We start from the raw sequence: 18819 nt of genomic DNA, 5'->3' as shown, positions 1-18819 counted from the left end.
ACGGTCATGAGTGGCCTGTCACTCTGTCCCGCTGTGCGGTCGTGATTGGAGAACAGAACAGTGTCGTTTGGCTCCACCCTCGCTTCCCTTTGCCGCGCTAGCGGTGTCGGATTTTACTCAAAGGTGGAGAGTGGGATTCGGCGGGCGGCGCTTGGAGCAGGTGAGGAAGCATCCTTGTTCCGGCCGTTGCTGCTATTCTTTCTCCGTTGTCGGAGTCAGGGAAGGACAAGCATTCTTTACTGCTAGAGCTTCAGTGAACTGTTGCCCAGAACCTAGGCACTTCAGACATTTCATCGCACCCCTTATTCCGCGTTCACTGTATAATCCATCTGCACATCTGTAATCCTGTGAACCTTCCTTCTGCTCAATGTCCAGAGAAGGGGTCTAAAGAGAATTTCGAGTGTTTGAAAGATAGGGTCTTTGCAGACTGCGGGGAGCTGTCTAAGGTGCTGAAGCTTTCCAGGCGTTCGTCTCCTGCAACACCACTCAGAGTTAGATTGCACATTTTCCGTTCCTGGCTTTCTCATCCCTCATGACTTGGATAAGATTAATTTCAGGATCGTGAAAATCTCTCCGTATCATGGCCCACGTGAGACACTTGCGGACTTTCGTTTCAGGATTTTACTTCTGGGAAGCAGCCCTGTTACTCAGGTGAGTTCACTTGTATTTAACAGTTGAAGAATTCATTTAAGCCTGTGCACTAGGTTTCATCCACTTGTTATTGATGAAGTAGAGAATGCAATTCGAAATTGACTTGTTGAAAGTATCCCTTAAATCATATTGTTTTCTACCTAAAACTGTATAGCAGTCTATCAAGACCTCTAAAAACATGTAACTTTGCTCTATTTTCACTAAATAGTGCTTTTTAAGTAACTGGTCTCATATTTGCTGCTGAGATGACCCTAGGAAAATTTTTTCCAAATCCTGGGTTTTCTTTCTCAAATTGCTTTTGGAGTTTCATTTTTCTACGTGAAATACAAAGTCTGAGTGTTACTCTCTTTTTGAAAGTTACAAAACATTTAGTATTTAGAAATAAAATAATAGTTTTTAAATGGCAAAAAAAAATCTAGAACATAAGCATTTAATGATCAGAGAAATTCTGAACATTATTGATATATCCAGAGGTTAAGTTAAATAAATAAATAACACTTAAGGCCTTGTAAGTACCATTTCTAAGGCGCTTAATTCAAGCAATACATGACGGCAAAATCATAAATCATTAGATATGTTTTTGCCAAGAATAGTCTTTTTGGAGAAAGTGACATTACAAAAAACCTACTAAAGAATAAATATGCTTTCTGATATGTAATTTTCTTATCATGTCCAGTCATATTTGGTGGGATTTTTTAAAATTTTTTTAATAGAGACCAGTCAAAAGATCAGATAACTTAACCCCTATTCCTTTTGAAAAAAAATTAGAGTTTATTTATTTATTTTGAGAGAGAGAGAGAACACGCATGAGCAAGGGAAGGGCAGAGAGAGAGTAACCCTTATTCTTAATGTAACAATACACAAGCAAGACTCTGCTCATATCAACTTTTGAACCACCAATGTAAATTTTAATTTACTATTGTAATTACCTTAAGATTTCATTTTCATAGCTTTCAAGCTTTTCAAGAGGACTGAAATCAAATAATTGGAATAACTAAGTTATGTGTGTATTAATTTCTGTTTGAAGTATGTAAATATTGTCTTCTGGGTTGCTATGTCAGTTTTTCATCTTTGGGCAGCTTAGAAAAACATAGTGTATCTGACAAAAACTGCCTTAGAGGAAGTTATGTTATTTTGATAACATATTCTCAAATATCAAATAACATAATATTTTGATATTCCTCTGTAGTAACAGGAATTGTGAAGTTTATTATAATTTTAAAATATTGTTTTGAAGTATAGGTTGAATCATTATAAACTAGGATATTTACAGTGAAAATATTTTAATGTGACTGTAAATTTTTATAACTTCAGTTGTCACAAATTTTACATATAGTTAAGACAATAGTGTAGAGTTTGTATATTTACAAAAATTTCATGAACAGGGGTACAAATTCATGTTTTAAGTGAAATGGGTTATTATACTTTAATTACTTCTTAGTATCTTTGATGGTGGCATGCATATTTTTTTCAAAGAAATCAGAATAACTTAGTTGATAGACACTTAGATTTAGAAAGTTGAATGTCAGTCACTAAACCATTTGACCACTAAGGTCAAATTTGTATAGTGTTAATTCACCATTTGTTATAACATATTCTTAGGTATATAATTTTCATCAGTACATCCTTTGATTTTTGTCTAGTTTTATTGAAATTCACAAAAACTTTATTTCAAATTGATGATCATAATCATAAGAATTTATCTTCATTAATATTAAATAATTGTAATTAAAAATGCTTTTCATGAATAATTAAAAAATGCAATCCCTTAAAAAATAAATACATAGTATAGAAGTTTGTGCGATATATATATATATTTTTTATCATCAAGTTTTTCTTTCTTCTTCTATAAATTAAAGTTTTCTCTTACACTGGTCTTAGATGAAAGTAACTCATCACTCTATGAAGGACTTTAATAACTTAAATTTTTTAATCATTTAAATAAAAAGTTTAGGGGCACCTGGGTGGCTCAGTCGGTTAAGCGCTCTGAGTCCATCAGGCTCTGTGCTGACAGCTCAGAGCCTGGAGCCTGTTTCACATTCTGTGTCTCCCTCTCTCTCTGCCCATCCACCTCTCATGCCCTCTCTCTCAAAACTAATAATTAATTAATTAAAAATGTACATATATTTATTTTCAGTGATGGCCCTTAAAATTTTCTATAGTTAAAAAAAAGTGAAGCTCCCTCTACTAGAAATATTTTGTAAAATAAATATCTTTAGGAAAACTATTTTTATCCACTAAGTCCATCCCTGATGTATTGAGTGAAAAGGATACATAAAAGAAAAAATAAAGACAAAAAGTATTTAGTATTTATAGATATATCTTTCTAATTTAAAAATATTCTTTTGGAGCAATTTGCAGGCAAGAATTACAACTGGAAAGCATAGATATTTATAATTAACTTACTAATGTAAGCTTCTCTTCATAAGTTTTAAATATTTAAAAAAGTCTTATTGAGATGTAATATACACACAGATAAGTGCACAAATAATAAGCTTCCATGTGAAGTTTCACAAGCAACACACTCACGTGAAGAGACCATGGATCAAGAAGTAGAATTGCCCTAAAAATGAACTCTCATATGATCTGGCAGTCCCAGTTCTGGTTATTTATGTGAAAGAATTGAAGTCAGGATCTTGAAGAGATATTAGTAATTCCATGTTTATTGCAGCACTACTTATAATAGCTAAGGTGTGGAAACATCTAAATGTCCATTGACAGGTGAATGGACAAAAAAGGTGGTATATAAAATCAAGGGAATGCTATTCAGCCTTAAAAAAAGAAAGAAAGTCTGTAATATGCAACAACATGGGTGGATTTTGAGGACATTATCCTTAGTGAAGTAAGCCGATTATCCTTATATAAAGATAAGTACTATGTGGGGAGAAAAAATTATAATTGCTTATATCACAAAATCACTCACCCTCCCACCGCCATACCTTTCCAGGCACCACTTTGCCTGAAGATGATCAGTACCCTGACTTATACAACCATAAATATGTTTTGTTTCATTTTGTTTTGCTGTTAGACTTTATATAAATACTTATTTGAGTCAGCTTTATTTTTATAAGCATTATGTTTATGTGGTATGTCCATTTTAGTGCATGTAACAATAGTTTGTTCTCATTGCTATATAGTATTCTATTACATGAAGACATCACAATTTATCCAGTGTCCTCTGAAGGATATTTGGGTAGTTTTTAGATTTTGGCTAGTGCTGCTATGAACATTCTTGAACAAGTCTTTTTCTGAATCCGTGTGAATGAATGCATGTGAAAACATGCATTTTGGGGCCAGAATGGGTTGGATCTAAGACTTGCTCTAGGAGAGGAATTGCTGGATCATAGAGTGGGCATGAGTGTGTTTAGCTTATTAGATATTGTAAACTTGACAAAATAGTTGTACCTGTTGATAATTGTATCAATAATGTATGACAGTTTCTGTTGTTATTACTAGTACAAAATTTGTTAGGTACATATTATAAACATTTCTTGCATTTTCTTAGACTATTATTGGAGGCCCATAGATGATATATTTATCTTGGTATAATTTTTACTTTTTATTAAGTTTTGTAAAGGCAAAAACAGCAGAATAAAAATATTTGCTTCAATACAATTAAAATTATTCATTATCAGAATATATCAGGTCTAAAATATGTGATTTTTAATGGGAAATTATTTAAAAAGATAATTCTTTTAATTCTTTTACTTTTTATTTTACTTATTTTTTTTAAAAAGATAACCCTTTTAAAAATACAAATGAGAAAATTGCATAAACAAATGTGAGAAATCTGAATTTCCTAGTAGTAAAATATTTTTTTAAAGAGTTTCACACTTTGCTCAGATATTGTTGTTTTCTGAAACAATCCTTCTAGGCTTTTGGGTTCTAGTCCTCATATTAATAAAATAAGGAACAAAACAACCAGTGTTCAGCTTTCTTTGAAATGCAGATAAGTGATGATTATGAAAAGCTTGCAGAACCAATTCTAAAAAGAGGAGAACTGCCAAAAATATTTCATTTAAATTGGCTATTTTCATAAAATACAATTTTATTTTTCATATTTACAATTTGATACCAACACAACCTTGATACTTGAATAAATTATGGTACACTCTGTCAAAAACTAAATATGTGAATTTCAGACCTCATGATAATCACAAATAAAATGCTTTCTTGGTTTACTTTGAAGCCTAAGAAAAACGTTTTGGGATAGAATGTCTTGGTTTTGCTTTTGGTATGTTTTGGAGCATAGGGAAAATCCTTTTTATGGATTAGAGTCAAAATGTTGACTCTATTTTCTTGTGTAAAATATTAAAGAAAAATGTATTTGAAAGAATAAACTTTTATCATAATGATTTCCTATATGCAGGTACAGCATTAGGATTCGTAGTTTCCTAATTATGCTACATATAATATATGCTTCTTAACGTTGTGTCTATAAATAATCATACATTTCCCAAGTATAGGAAGATTGTGGCCCTGTTCTCTGGTCAATGCCTTAGGCAATTTTCCCTGCAGATTCAGAAAACAACTTGTAAAATATTTTCTATGCTATATATATATTTTTTCCTCCCTTAACTACACTTACGTACTGAGGCAAGTCAATCAACAAATATGTATGTAATGTGTAATGTTCAACAATTTAACAAGATTCCTTTACCAAATTCTTTGCACAAATTTTTGTGCTATGTACAGTTTGGCTATGGAAGGTTGGGAAACTACGTCATTTCCCATCATGGAACTTAAAGCACAGCAGGGAAGAAAGGAAAATACAAAGGGCCAAGTAACAGAAGAAAAACACAAACAGTAATGTTTTAGGAAATGTGAGGTAGGAAAGCTATCCAGAAACTTTGGAACTTCTGCTGGATCTTGTTAAGATTCTTGTTCTATGGGCAGAAATAGATATAAAGGAAATGATAATGGGCATACTTGTGTGCTTAGGGAGTGTTGATAGTCAAATTCAATAAGAAAATTTCAATTTATGGTTTACATTCATATTCTACTAGCAATGACTACTGAGCCAGCTGTAATAATAAACCTGCAGAAATATAGAGAAGGAACAGCTTCCTTGCACAATAGAATGTGGATAAAATTTAGAAGTAAATGATAATTGTAACTGAATAGTTGTCATTACAGGAATGGTGTCTTAACTTGGCACAAAATATCTCTATAAGATTGCTAATAATAATTGTAATGGCAATAACTATATAAACCAATGACACAGGGTAAACTACAAGGAGAAAAGGACAATCTCTTTCTTTTAGAATTTGAAAACCACATTTGAACTTTTCACCAAAATATGGTCTCCTTAAAGAAAGAAAATCAGGTAGAGGATTTGGATTACTGAAAGAAAAAAAGACACTGAACTTGGTCTGGTGTATTTGAGTTTGAAACACTAGCAATAGATTTTGGTATCTTGCCATCAGCTTTGGATGCAGAGATGATGCTTGAACTTCAACATTGAATCAATAGTCAAAATGCTTGAATTAACAGTCAAAATGTTATGAAGGTGATCATATTGTATGCAAAGAAGAGAGAATAGAGAAAATATTTGTATGGAATAAGGGTGAAACACTTTTAAGTTGGACACAGAGAAGTACACAGAGACCCCGAGTTAAACTGGAGGTAAGACTGATTATAACCAAGTGACAAAGTCACAACTCTATCAGTATTATATAGTCGATCTCAAAGACCTGCTCTTATCAAGAGTATATATTTTTCTAAAACTTTTCTGTATAACCTTCCAATGCTCTAATTTCAACCAGTCTCATAATCTCACCACCATAGATGGTACATTTTACTACTTAGTTTTTCTCAGGAGACTTCTAGGGAATTATTTGAGGAAGTACATCTTTTACTTTTCCTTACTTAATGAAGTATATATATAGTGGATCCTTCTTGATTCTCCCAACAAACATTCTCATACCCTTCTCAGTATTGAGAAGATACTAATGAAGATATCTTCATACTAGTTGACAGTATTTATTGAAAAGAAATTCATGTGTAGGTAAATATCTATGTGGAAGAATGATATAGCTGTAGCTTTGTTTTGCTTAGGGGAATGGGTCACGAACAGAGACATTTGAAACATCTTCAGAGAATGGGATCTGGAATGAAAGCAGGAATTCCAAAACTAGACCAACTGTCTGGCAACAAACAGAAAATGTGTGAATAGAATGAGCTATTCAGCTACAGAAGACAAAGCTATTCTAACTGCAAGCAACCACATTTTAAAGCATTTTAAGGAAACTTAAGTTTGCAATTCTCAGATGTCAGAAAAGAGAAGAACATAAAAAAAAAGACACTTTCATTATAGTACATTTCTGAAATTATTTTATAATCTCCATACTGGGGATATTTTAGGAGGAAGTATTATTAGTGCCTCTAGGACAATTTAATACACAAAAGTAGTAACTTCAGTGGTATAATTAAGAATAGCATAAAATATAACAGTTATTAACATCCTCTAAAAATAGATATTGAATGGCATAACATTCAATGCAAACGATGAAGAATTCTCTATGAGTGCATCCAACATTTGCCATAACCAGTTAGAAACTATGGCTGAACACAGATATTTCTGATATTCTTACACAACCATCACCACTGTAGGATGATTGGGCCCACATTAAAGGTAACTGGTCTATCCAATATCTTACCTAAATCTGAGAATCTCTCAGAAATAATCTCTATCAGGGTGGTCATCATATAGACTTGAATATTCCCAGCAATAAGAATGTATTTTAACTTAGAAGGAAACTATTTATTAAATAATATTAATCAATAAAAACTAAAATGCCATTTTACTTTCTCCTGGCCACATGAACTTTTTCTCTCCTATATGTGCCTCCCAAAATATTTGTCTCTGTGTTTTTTGCTTCAGTGTTATGCCTTTTCTCCAATTAAAATGATCTTACTGCTCATGGAAAGTGAGCTTTTATTTGAGGCATGGTCTGAATTGACAACATTTTCTATGCAGTTGCTCCATAAATGGAGCTTGGATTCTCCAGTTTCAGAGGAGCTGTAGCATTCTACCTGACTCTCTCTATGACTTCATGTAAATCTACAGAACAAGGAATCCATTCCAGGCAGTGGGTGAAGTACTGGAGAAATAGAACTTCAATTTTTAACAATATACCACTGTAGAAGGAAGAACATATAACTTCCCTTTCAAATGTGTTTCAGATTTACATGCAAGTCTTCTCTCTCCCTCTTTTAAAAAATTTTTTTAATGTTTATTTTTGAGAGAGAGACAGAGACAGAATGAGAGTGGGGGAGGAGTGGAGGGAGGGAGACACAGAATCTAAAGCAGGCTCCTGGCTTTGAGCTATCAACACAGAGCCCAGCACGGGCCTTGAACCCACAAACCATGAGATCATGACCTGAGCTGAAGTTGGGCACTTAACCAACTGAGCGATCCAGGTGCCTCATTCTCCCTCTTGATTGTAAGTCCGATGAAGACAGGATTGTTTCTGATATTTATTTTACATCTATAATATTTAATTCATTGTCATGCATGAAACAGATGCTCAAGGGGCGCCTGGGTGGCTTAGTCGGTTAATCGTCCGACTTTCGCTTAGGTCATGATCTCGCGGTTCGTGGGTTCGAGCCCCGCGTCCGGCTCTATGCTGACTGCCAGCTCAGGGCCTGGAGCCTGTTTCAGTCTGTGACTCCCTCTCTCTCTGACCCTCCCCTGCTCACGCTGCCTCTCTCTCTCTCTCCTAGAAATAAATAAAAAACATTAAAAAAAAAAAAGAAACAGATGCTCAATAAAAAGGAGGTAAGCTCTGAGATAGCATCTGCCTGTCACATCTGTCTACCTACCTATGACTTTAGATTTGAATTCTGTTTAAATCTGTATTATTACTTGGAGTGAAAAGGGGGTGTTCTTGATCTTGATCTGTGTTCAAGATCTCATAAAAAGATAGAAGAGCAAACAAATCTCAGATATTACTTTCTCTGGCAACATCTAGTAGAAAATTAATAGATTTGCTTCTCATCACCATGAGAATCTAAAATTTGTGTTGTATAATGCATTATTTCTCAACTTTTCTTTTTCTATTATCGCCTTTTTAAGAGCCTTTTAAAGATATTTTTAGGCTTTTAGACTTTTTTTTTCTAATTGTCTTTATGAAATTGTAATACCACAGCACACTATATATTTGCTCATGTCTAGTACATATAATTTGTGGTATATGTTATATATACACACACATATATAATATATAAATATATATACACACACGTATACATACAGACACACATGGCTTTATACATAAAAGAATATGATTTTTTTCCCCAATATAAAACTTCAACTCCTACCTAGAAGGCATGGTGTAATAATGGTTGCTATTTTTTCATGATGGTGCTTAGAGTTGCATAGTTTTATCATTTTGAGTCATGACCTAGAAATAAAGCAATAGAGGAAGTATTTCCTTGTTTGGATCTTATTAGGGCTTTGTAACTTTGTAAAATGAACAAATGGCTGACATCATTTCTCCATTGACATCCTGTGAGATAAGTTGTTCCTAAAAGCATTAGAACTTTAGCATTATCTTTTTCCATAAATACATATGGCTCCCCCAAAGCACTAGAATTTTATCAATAAATTTCAATCACCACTGCCCCTACTAACACCATTGTTAGATAACTTTCATAATTTCATATTAATATTATTTATTTATTTATTTATTTATTTATTTATTTATTTCTCAGGAGAGAGACTGAGAATCTTAAGAGGGCTCCAGGCTCAGCACAGGAGCCTCAATGATTCTAAGACCCTGAGATCATGACTTGAGCTAAAATCAAGAGTCTGAGGCTCAACTGAATGAGCCACCCAGGCACCCACCATACAAATATCTTTTGAAAAGAATGTTAGAGTTATTATCACTTAACGTTTATTTATTTTTCTATGATGTAGACTCTGTTGACTTTCTTTTGTTATTGATGTTAGATAAATGAAAGAGTTCATATTTCTTTCTAAAGTTAAATTTCTAATTGTTATAAAACAGGATATCAACAGTCAATACCTATGTTAGCTCTGTATATTCTCCAGTACAAGGGTAAGGGATATGTATAAAAATCTGAGAATATGTTACTATTAAAAATAAAAACTAGGGATGCCTTGGTGGCTCAGTCAGTTAAGCATCTGATTCTTGATTTTGGCTCAGGCCATGATCTCATGGTTTGTGAGTCCCAGCCCCACATGAGGCTCTACACTGACATCGCAGAGCTTGCTTGGGATTCTCTGGCTCCCCCTCTCTCTGTCCCTCCCCCATGCTCTGTCTCTCTGTCTCTATCTCAAAAACAAATAAACTTTAAAAACTAAAATTAAAAACAAAAACTAATTGTCATAAAATTGTAGTAACAATTAAAATGCTACTAATAAAAAAGAAAGTTGTTATTGATGGTCAATAGTGTGACCAAATCATCAGAAAACAGTTTGTCCTGTTATTATTGTTGTTGGTATTATTTTTGTTGCTTTGGGTTCAGATTGTCCATACAGTAGTTTACCATGAGGACCTGGGAGAAGATAAATGATTTGAACCTCAATAAAATGACCATTCCATCAAATGACTGTGAGGAAAATTGAGTTCTATTTGCAGGGCTAATTTCTACTCAACTCACTTTACCTTCTCTAAGAATCTTTCTCTGATCTTTCTCAGGTCTAGAAGAGGATACCTCTTCTGTGCTCCCAAGCACCAAGCGCCTTTATTGCATACATCCCAGGGGGGTAGTAATTGTCTGAATCTTACCTCTGGTTCAAACTGTGAAGTCCTTCAGGGAAGGACAATAATGTGTGTCCAGTTCTGTCTCTGGGACTTGAAAGAGTGTCTAGCACACTGAAAGTGCCCGTCCCTTTCCAGAATGAGACATCATTTTTATTTCTAAGAGCAGATTGACAATTTCAAATAAATAACTTTATCTTGGCATAACTAAAAATACTATGTTGATTTCTCTGCCTCTAGCACTCAGGAAGAAACCTGGTCAGCAATTTGGCACTTTGGTTTTTCTTTATTCTTAAGTTTATTTTTCTGTGGTAATACATTTACCCACTTGCCTCTTATCTCTCTTTTATGGAAAATTTTTCAGAAAAAGTCATCTACAATTTTCATTTTTCTCACTACTCACTTATGCTTCACTTGTTCCTATTTTGGATCTATATACCTCTACTAAATAAATCAGTACCAAGCTTTCATGTTGTAATAGCTCCTTCTTTTCCAAACATTGGAAAAATGGAAATTTCATACAATAATGTTTGTATATAATAGTATATATTATATATAATAATAGTTCATATGATTATAGTTATTAAAATAATTATTAAATGTATATATAAAATGTTCATATATATGCATATATAAAATGTATATGTACTATGTCTTTAAATCAATATATAACTTTTAATTATATACTTTTTATAACATCTTTGCACTGAAAAGGGAAGACATAACTAAATAAACATCCTAAATAGTAATCAAATAAATAATGCATATTCTCAAGACATCATATTCAAATTGCAATTATTTTTTTTGTTTATTTACTTATTTTGAGAAAGAGTGTGCAAGCAGGAGAGGGGCGGAGAAAGAGAGGGAGACAGAGAATCCCAAGCAGGCTCTGTACTGTCAGCACAGAGCCTGACGTGGGGCTCGATTTCATGAACCATGAGATCATGGCCTGAGCCGAAACCAAGAGTCAGATGGTTACCTCACTGAGCCACCCAGGTACTCTTAAATTTCTATTATTGTGCCTATCACAATCCTGGTATCAGAATCACTGACAACATTCCAATTCCCTAGATAAACTGAGACCATAGTTATCACAGAATATTTGTTTTGAATTTTAATCTGTTCATTCACATACTTTTAATGTTTTAGGCCCACAGGACTCTATAAAAGGTGGTTGAACAATGATTTCTTTTTTACTGGCAACTATATAAAATGTAGTCATGAACAGCTACCCAAATAGTAGCAATTATAAGTATGAAGAAAAAAAACCCTCTTTTTTTGGAATGGAAAGGAGTAGAAATTCTTTATAAAAAAGAACGGAATTTAAATGGACCATAAGCAGTTGACAGAATTTAAGCAGGCAGAAAAGGGGGATCATTTCAGGTAGGAAAAAGCATTGTTAGCAGAGGCAACAGGCCACTTTCCATAAGAAGTGGAGGATATTGCAAACTTCACAGAAACAATTCTACCTTGGGACCCCCAAGTTTTGTTTTGTTTGTTTTGTTTTGTTTTCTTCTTTTTTAAATGCTTTTATTTATTTCTGAGAGAGAGAAACTGCAGGCAGAGGAGGGGCAGAGAGAGGGGATTATGGGGAGAGCAGGGGACGGAGGCTCTGAAGTGGGCTCCATGCTGACACTAGAGAACCTGATGTGGGGCTTGAACTCACAAACTCTGAGATCCTGACCCAAGCCATAGTCAGATGTTTAACTGACTGAGCCACCCAGGCGCCCCCCAAGTTTCCGTTTCTAATAAATCTATACTTAAGTTGTTTTAGGACTAACTTCATGGGGGAAATCTGTATGACTATCCTTGGATGTTAGAAAACATCAGCAAATGTTTATTCGATTAATGTTTTTCTATTTCTAAACAAAATGTTTCATTGTCTTCATTTGATTATGAGAAAGAAGGTATTTGAATAAGCTGTGTTATAGCCGTTTGTTCTGTTGATGTCAATATAGACATGTTTATTAATTTGTATTATTTGAATGTGTTTATTCTGTGTATCAGAAGTCTAAGGACCAAAGCCCAATTAATTAGCATATCAAATAAAACAAAAATCCAAGAAAAGAAGAGATTTATGACCTCATAGTTTTATAAACAAATGGTTACATTCCTAACAAGTGAAAGAATGATATATGTAATGAAATCTTGGCCTTCAAAACTTAAAAACAATCTATCTCTATACATTTATTTTTACTAAAACATTATAAAAACACTCTAATATGCACTATATAATATTTTCTACCAGTTCTTAACTTATTCCTTTTTAAGAAGGGACTTAACCCTTATTAAAACACTTACCCAACTTTGTATAGTATATCCCACTGCATGGTAAGAATAAATGAACCTCCTGTATCCTTAACTAGCCTCTTGTTTTATTTATTGGAAAGAATAGAGGTAGCAGAGGATTATATGGATAAAATTATTAGATATCTCCTATCTACTTTACGTTGTTTCTTTGTAACAACCTTAAACCACTTTAAAAGATTGTGAAATCCGTTTTTTCCCTTTAATCCCTGAAATTTAGGGTTTCTCTTTCTTCCTGTGAATCTTAAATAGAATGAGAACCATCAAAGACACTGACTGCTGCAGACCTCAGTTGGTACCTCTTGAGACTATAGTAGAAAATTAGGTTTTATGTGTAGCCTAAATATTTAATTCTAAGTATTAACATGTGAACTTATAATTTTGCTCCACTTAAAAATGCCGGTATATATAACATTCTCTGTGTGTATATATACCGTTATCATATATATTAACTTAAAGCAAAGATTACATTGGAAAAGCTTAACTGATATGAAAAAAACAATTCAAATTCTTACAGCAAATAAAAATTCAACCTAAAATAAAAAGTAATAAAAAGATGAAATGTATACCTTCATAGGAAATAGCTAGTTTATTTTAGGTGTGTTCTAAATTAACTTTTCTTGAGTTTCATCTTCTTTGTTCATGCATTTGTGTGTACACATGAAAACAAGAAGAAATTTGGAGAAAGAAGACTCAGCGTCAGGTCTCAGTCCTGTCTTTGAAGGGTTGAGTGACCTTTCTATAGACTGAGTGATTGTATTTAATACACTACTTTATAAATATAATGTGTAGAGCTTTATCCAGCTACAGAGTACAATTGTTTTGACTAAGATAGTCAGAAATGTGATAATTTCTCTTTAACAGAAAGTATGTACCTAGCATTACAGCTATAATTTCTCACTTTATTTAATATCAGTGACTTTTTCCCAAATCTATTTTTCCCCCCTAACATCCATGTAATGGTAGAAGTGAAAGGTGTTGAGTGGTAGGAAAATAAGCAAGGGATGAACGGAGTCCTTTATTGTTGTTGTTAGTTCAGATTAGTATCATTTGTGAGTGACAGAAAGCTCACATTAATATTGGCTTAAGAAAGATTCCATTTTTCTTCTCAAAACTAAAAAAAGAAAAACAAAAACAACCCCTATGGATGTGAGCAGGCCAAGTGTGGAATGGGTGTTTACCAATCCTTCCTTCTACCTTGTTGTTTTGCCACTCCTCACATGGGGTTTCTCCTTTGGGATTCAAGATACATGCTCTGATTCCAGAGATCGTAGGTGTTTTCCAGCTATCAGAAAAGAGAAGGGGGCTTCTGTTTGAAGGCACTCCCAAAATGTTAAAGATTTCCCAGTCTCCCTTGCAGCTTTGTGTGTCCTTGTGACTAGCTTCTGGCCACCACATTGTAAATAGAAGTGGTGCGTTTAACTTCTGTGAAGTGCCATCTGGGGGAGATCCAGAAGCTCCAGTTCACATTTTCCATTCTGTCTGATGGAGCTCAGTCTTTAACTGAAGCAAAAGAGAACCATTTGAGTAGCAGAGGAACATGATCAGACTGTGGTTCAGAAATATTACTAAAGAAGTAATATGGAGAACTCAGAAGAAGCTATGTTCATGATGGGGGATGCAAAACTGGCATCAAGGAAAATAGTTTAGTTTCAAGCAGTAGCACATCCTAAAAATGGAGAGAAAGGAGCAGATGAAAAAAGTGACAAAGAGAAAAGGGTGAAAAAATAAGATCCACTAATTGGGCATGAGTAAAACAGAGAGAAGAGTCTAGGATAATTCTCGCAATCATACTTTTAGTAACTGGGTGAACGATTCTGCCGTGACACAAAGAGAACAGAAGACAAGGGGAACAGCCATGCAGAAAAGTATCCTACTTTTAGTTCCAGATCTTGATAGTGAATGTAATGCTTATAAGATATTCAGTTAATGAAACACTCCAGCATAGAAGAGGGAGTGTGAGACCTGGGAATAGATCAGACTGGAGGACTCGAATTCTGGGGCAGGACTTTTTATACTTGAGTACACATGGATATTTCATCCCACTGGAGTAGGCAAAGAGCCTGGTGACTCACAGAGTCATCAAACCTGGCTCTAGCTGCCCCAGATGCAGTCTCACATGCTGCAGGCTGAGGTGTGGCTCACACAGCACACCTGTAATCACTGGGGCATGCAGATATGGAAAAGTCCTTCCCTGCCCTACTAGGGTGTCACCACTCAAAATGTGGTCCTTTAACCAGCACAGTAACTGTCACCTGAGAGACTGTTAGACCTGCGGGGCCTGAATTCCACCCCAGACTTACCGAATCCGAATCTGCATTTTATCATATCCTCCAGATGATTCATAAGCACATTTAGGTTTGAAAAGCACTATTTTAAGAACATAATCTTTGAAGGAATGGGCAGAAAAAATACTAGAAAAAAGAAGGCAGGTATGATAAGAGAAAAAGGAGAATTAGCAGAGAGCATGTTACAGAACCTAACAGATGAGTTGCAGAAATGAAAGAGTAATCAATAACATCAAATTCCATAAAAGCAAAAGGAAATATAGAAGATTATTAGTAGCCTTTTCAAGTGCATTTTTGGTACATGTGTACAAATATGATAGCCTCAGATTGAACGATGAGCTAAAGGAAAAGATAAATACAGATTCTTTTTTTTTTTTTCCCAAGAGGCTACTAGAAGGGGAAGTACAGTGGACATAGCTGAGATAGACAATTGTTGATTCATTTGTTCAGTTGTGTTTTTGAAATGGCAGGAGGTGTAAGCTTCTTTACAGCCCGGAAGAAAGATGCCAAGAGCTCAGGAAATGCTTTAGGAAGAGACAAGAGGGGGTCCAGAAGAGGAGAGACAATCACTGATAAAATGAAAAAGAAGAGTTTAAAGAGCAATAGTTGAAGGGTAGCTTTTGAACCAGAAGAGTACAAAGTCTCTCTGTGTGGCTGGACAGAAGGTTAGGATAGATGCAGAAAATGGCAAGCTGTAAGATATGGGAATTGTGATTTCATATTTCAGCAGTTGAATGCTCAATTATCTCTTTGAAGTAAGAGACAAGGTCATCAGCTGAGATAAAGATCAACAATGAAGTGAATAAGTTTAGGCTGACTTCACAGTTACAAAAGAGAATAGAACCCAGAGTCTACCTTGCCTCTGGTGCCCTGACAGGCACCCCCTTACGGCAGATGCCCTCATTCTACAGGGAGGGGAAAGAAGTCTAGAGACCTGATCATTAGTCAGACCATATTAATTTACGTGGCGAGGCCAGTGGTGGAACCTACCTCACCTAATTCAGATTAGCCGCTTTTTTCTCCCCAAAGGAACTCTGTAATTTCGGCTATTCTGAAGTAGAAAAAGCAATGATCATATCACTCCTTAAAAGGTGCAATGTGACTCATTCAATTAGTATCATAGTAAGATTGATTTATTGATACTTTGATTAAAAATATAAGAATGAACCCCACTTTCCAATTTTTACTTTGTTCTCATGTTCTACACGTGAACATCAAGTGTGGCAATGCTGGCATACATTTTATACTCACACTTCTGAACCATTTCTTTTACATCTCTCCTGTGGCTAGCCTTTTCCTATACAGCATCGTCTCTAAGGATTTTGCTATGCTTGATTAAAGAAAACATATGCTCTCACTGCCACAGGAAATAACTTCTATAATCTAGAGGGTTTTAAAATCCTTTTGTTTCCTGGGAAACCATAAACACATTTCCCAAAATAGCTTAGGCTTATACAAAGAAGGAAGGTGGGAAGAGGGGAGGAGGAGACCCAGGTGAGGCACGGGGAGCAGAGGAAAAGAGCATCAGAGAGGGAGTAACCTCAGCTCTGCTTGAAGTATTGTGTTGACACCAGTGATCGTTATCTTCATCTCTCTCTCTTTTTTTATTTTTAAAAAGAATATAGTTCAATAAAAGGCTTCATTAAAAAGAAAGAAAACAAAAGCCTTGACGGATAGTCAAATTTTCACTTGAGGGAAATTGAATAGCACCATACTCATTGCTATATTTACCTTTCCTTTCCACTTCCAATTATAAACTCTTTCTTGCTTTACTGTTTGATTCCTTCCTTCATTCTGTGCCAGTTCTCTCTTCTTACAGGGATGTAATGATCTGGCAAATATGAGGCTTCCTGCACCACAGGAAGAAAAAGGTCCAATCTGCCTTCAATATGCATAAGTCAGAACACCTTCCATTGAAAGGTGACGTTAACATAAACATTTGCAGTCACACAAATCGGAATATCTAGTAAAATCTGAATAAGCCTGTGCTCTGCTGATTCTGTATTATTCAGGAAAAGAAACTTAGTATGACTCCACGTTAATATTCTCTGTACATCTCTTTCAGATTCAAAGACTCTAGAGATTGGTACTTTAAAATATCATGCTTTTATGCCCTGAATCTTATTGATTTGGGGATTTACAAAAGTGTGTTTCATTAGTAGGCACTGATGCAAGCACAATGAGTTGAAAGTAGAAAGTAGAGAGCTCAGAATAAAACAATACTGTTTCTGCTATCCTGTTTCCTTTGTAATCTCAGGTTACAATCTCAGGTAAAAGGATAATTTCTGTATCACTCATCCCTGGCTGGTGGGATTAAGATGCTTATTTCTTATTTTTATTATATTTTTATGAATTTTTTGTACAATGAACATAGATTAAATTAAAGAATAAAATTTAATGTTTATTTTATTTTTGAGAGAGACAGAGCGTGAACAGGGGAGGGGCAGAGAGAGAGGGAGACACAGAATCCAAAGCAGGCTCCAGGCTCTGAGCTGTCAGCACAGAGCCCGATGCGGGGCTCAAACCTATGAACCATGAGATCATGACCTGAAGTTGGACACTTAACTGACTGAACCACCCAGGGCCTCTAGATTAAATAAAATTTATAGTGTCTTTTAAAACAAACTTTGTGCATATTTTAAAAGTCGGAGAGGTGTCTTGCCAAATAAGATTCAGAGGAAAAACAATTCTCGATTAACATTTCCTCCATCGACTTGATTAATCACTTTCAGATTATTGCTAGAAATATGATTCTGAGACCGGTGATCCCTTGATAAGTTAAACTGGTTGAAGTATATTTGGAATGTAAGGAGCAAATTTGTCAAATTGAAATCAAACAGAACTCTAGAAGGACTCTAGAAATTGTAGGAAAGTAGTATATTAGTGCCATGAGATAAGTTCCAATAAGATGAGTTATATGACCGTCTCTGCCTTTAGCCAGGCAGTTTCCAGCTTGCAGAGGATATCTTGTCAGGTTAAGTATTACCCATCAACAATAGAAACCGGTGGATGACAGAACCGAATGGCTTACAATAATTTAGTGGGGGAAGGATCATTTCCGGGTCAGATAAGCAAAGAAAAGCAATGTAGAGAACATGACCTTTAAGCAAAAGAATTGGTAAGATTCCCTAAGGCAGTCAAACATGATCAGAGCACATTCTTGATTTTGAATGATTAGTGTTGTGACTCCTAGAGTCCCCTGACCATTTTCTGACTGAAGGAAACGTGAAGTCTACTATTCAGAGAAGAGTTCACCTTCCTAATTTGATTTTGTTGATATCCAATGTTTTCCATTAAATTTATTGTCCAAGAGCACACTATACTTCAGAGTCAGAGCCATTTCCTTGATCATTTTTCAATTCAAAAATGTAGATTTAGAGGCGATGAACTTTGCACATACTTGGTATGAATGTGGGGGGATTGGTGAGTGAACACAACTAGAATAAGAGAATTTCAAAACACACTCTGCATAGACTATAAAGGAAGAAGCCTTTTTGGATAAGTCAGAGGAAAAAATAAAGAAAATCCCTTCTCAGAAGGAAGGGAGGGGCAACAGTATTTATGAAGAACATATTATTATTTTGATTCATTTTGAGAAATTAAGTGCTATTTCACTGATTTGTGAAAGAAAAGGTAATATTGACAACACGTTTTATGTATGTTACTACAGAGATTAAGAATGTAACTAGCACTTTTTTAGGGGTGCCTAGGTGGCTTAGCCGGTTAGGCCTCTGACTCCTGATTTCAGTTAAGGTCACGTTCTCATGGTTCATGGGAACAAGCCCATGTGTTGGGCTCTGCATTGACAGTGCCGAGCCTGCTTGGGACTCTCTCTCAAAGTAAAT

General features: G+C 34.9%; 1 protein-coding gene across 2 annotated transcripts in view; it reads left to right on the top strand.

Annotated features, from left to right (window-relative positions):
• The first annotated feature begins 532 nt into the window (after positions 1-532).
• GLRA3 (glycine receptor alpha 3) overlaps positions 533-18819 on the top strand; it is a 181539-nt gene continuing 163252 nt past the window's right edge. The window contains exon 1 of one of the 2 annotated variants that reach the window (XM_039243238.1): positions 533-651. In XM_039243238.1, the coding sequence (XP_039099169.1) occupies positions 581-651 (71 nt within the window). In that variant the 5' untranslated portion in view covers positions 533-580. The remainder of the gene's footprint in view (positions 652-18819) is intronic. The other variant, XM_039243239.1, reaches the window with a different exon arrangement.

The sequence above is a fragment of the Hyaena hyaena genome, unplaced genomic scaffold, assembly GCF_003009895.1.
Source record: "Hyaena hyaena isolate Hyena2069 unplaced genomic scaffold, ASM300989v1 scaffold_226, whole genome shotgun sequence".
NCBI lineage: Eukaryota > Metazoa > Chordata > Mammalia > Carnivora > Hyaenidae > Hyaena > Hyaena hyaena.
Note: the sequence above shows the minus strand (reverse complement) of the source record. Positions and strands in the feature narration are given on the sequence as shown.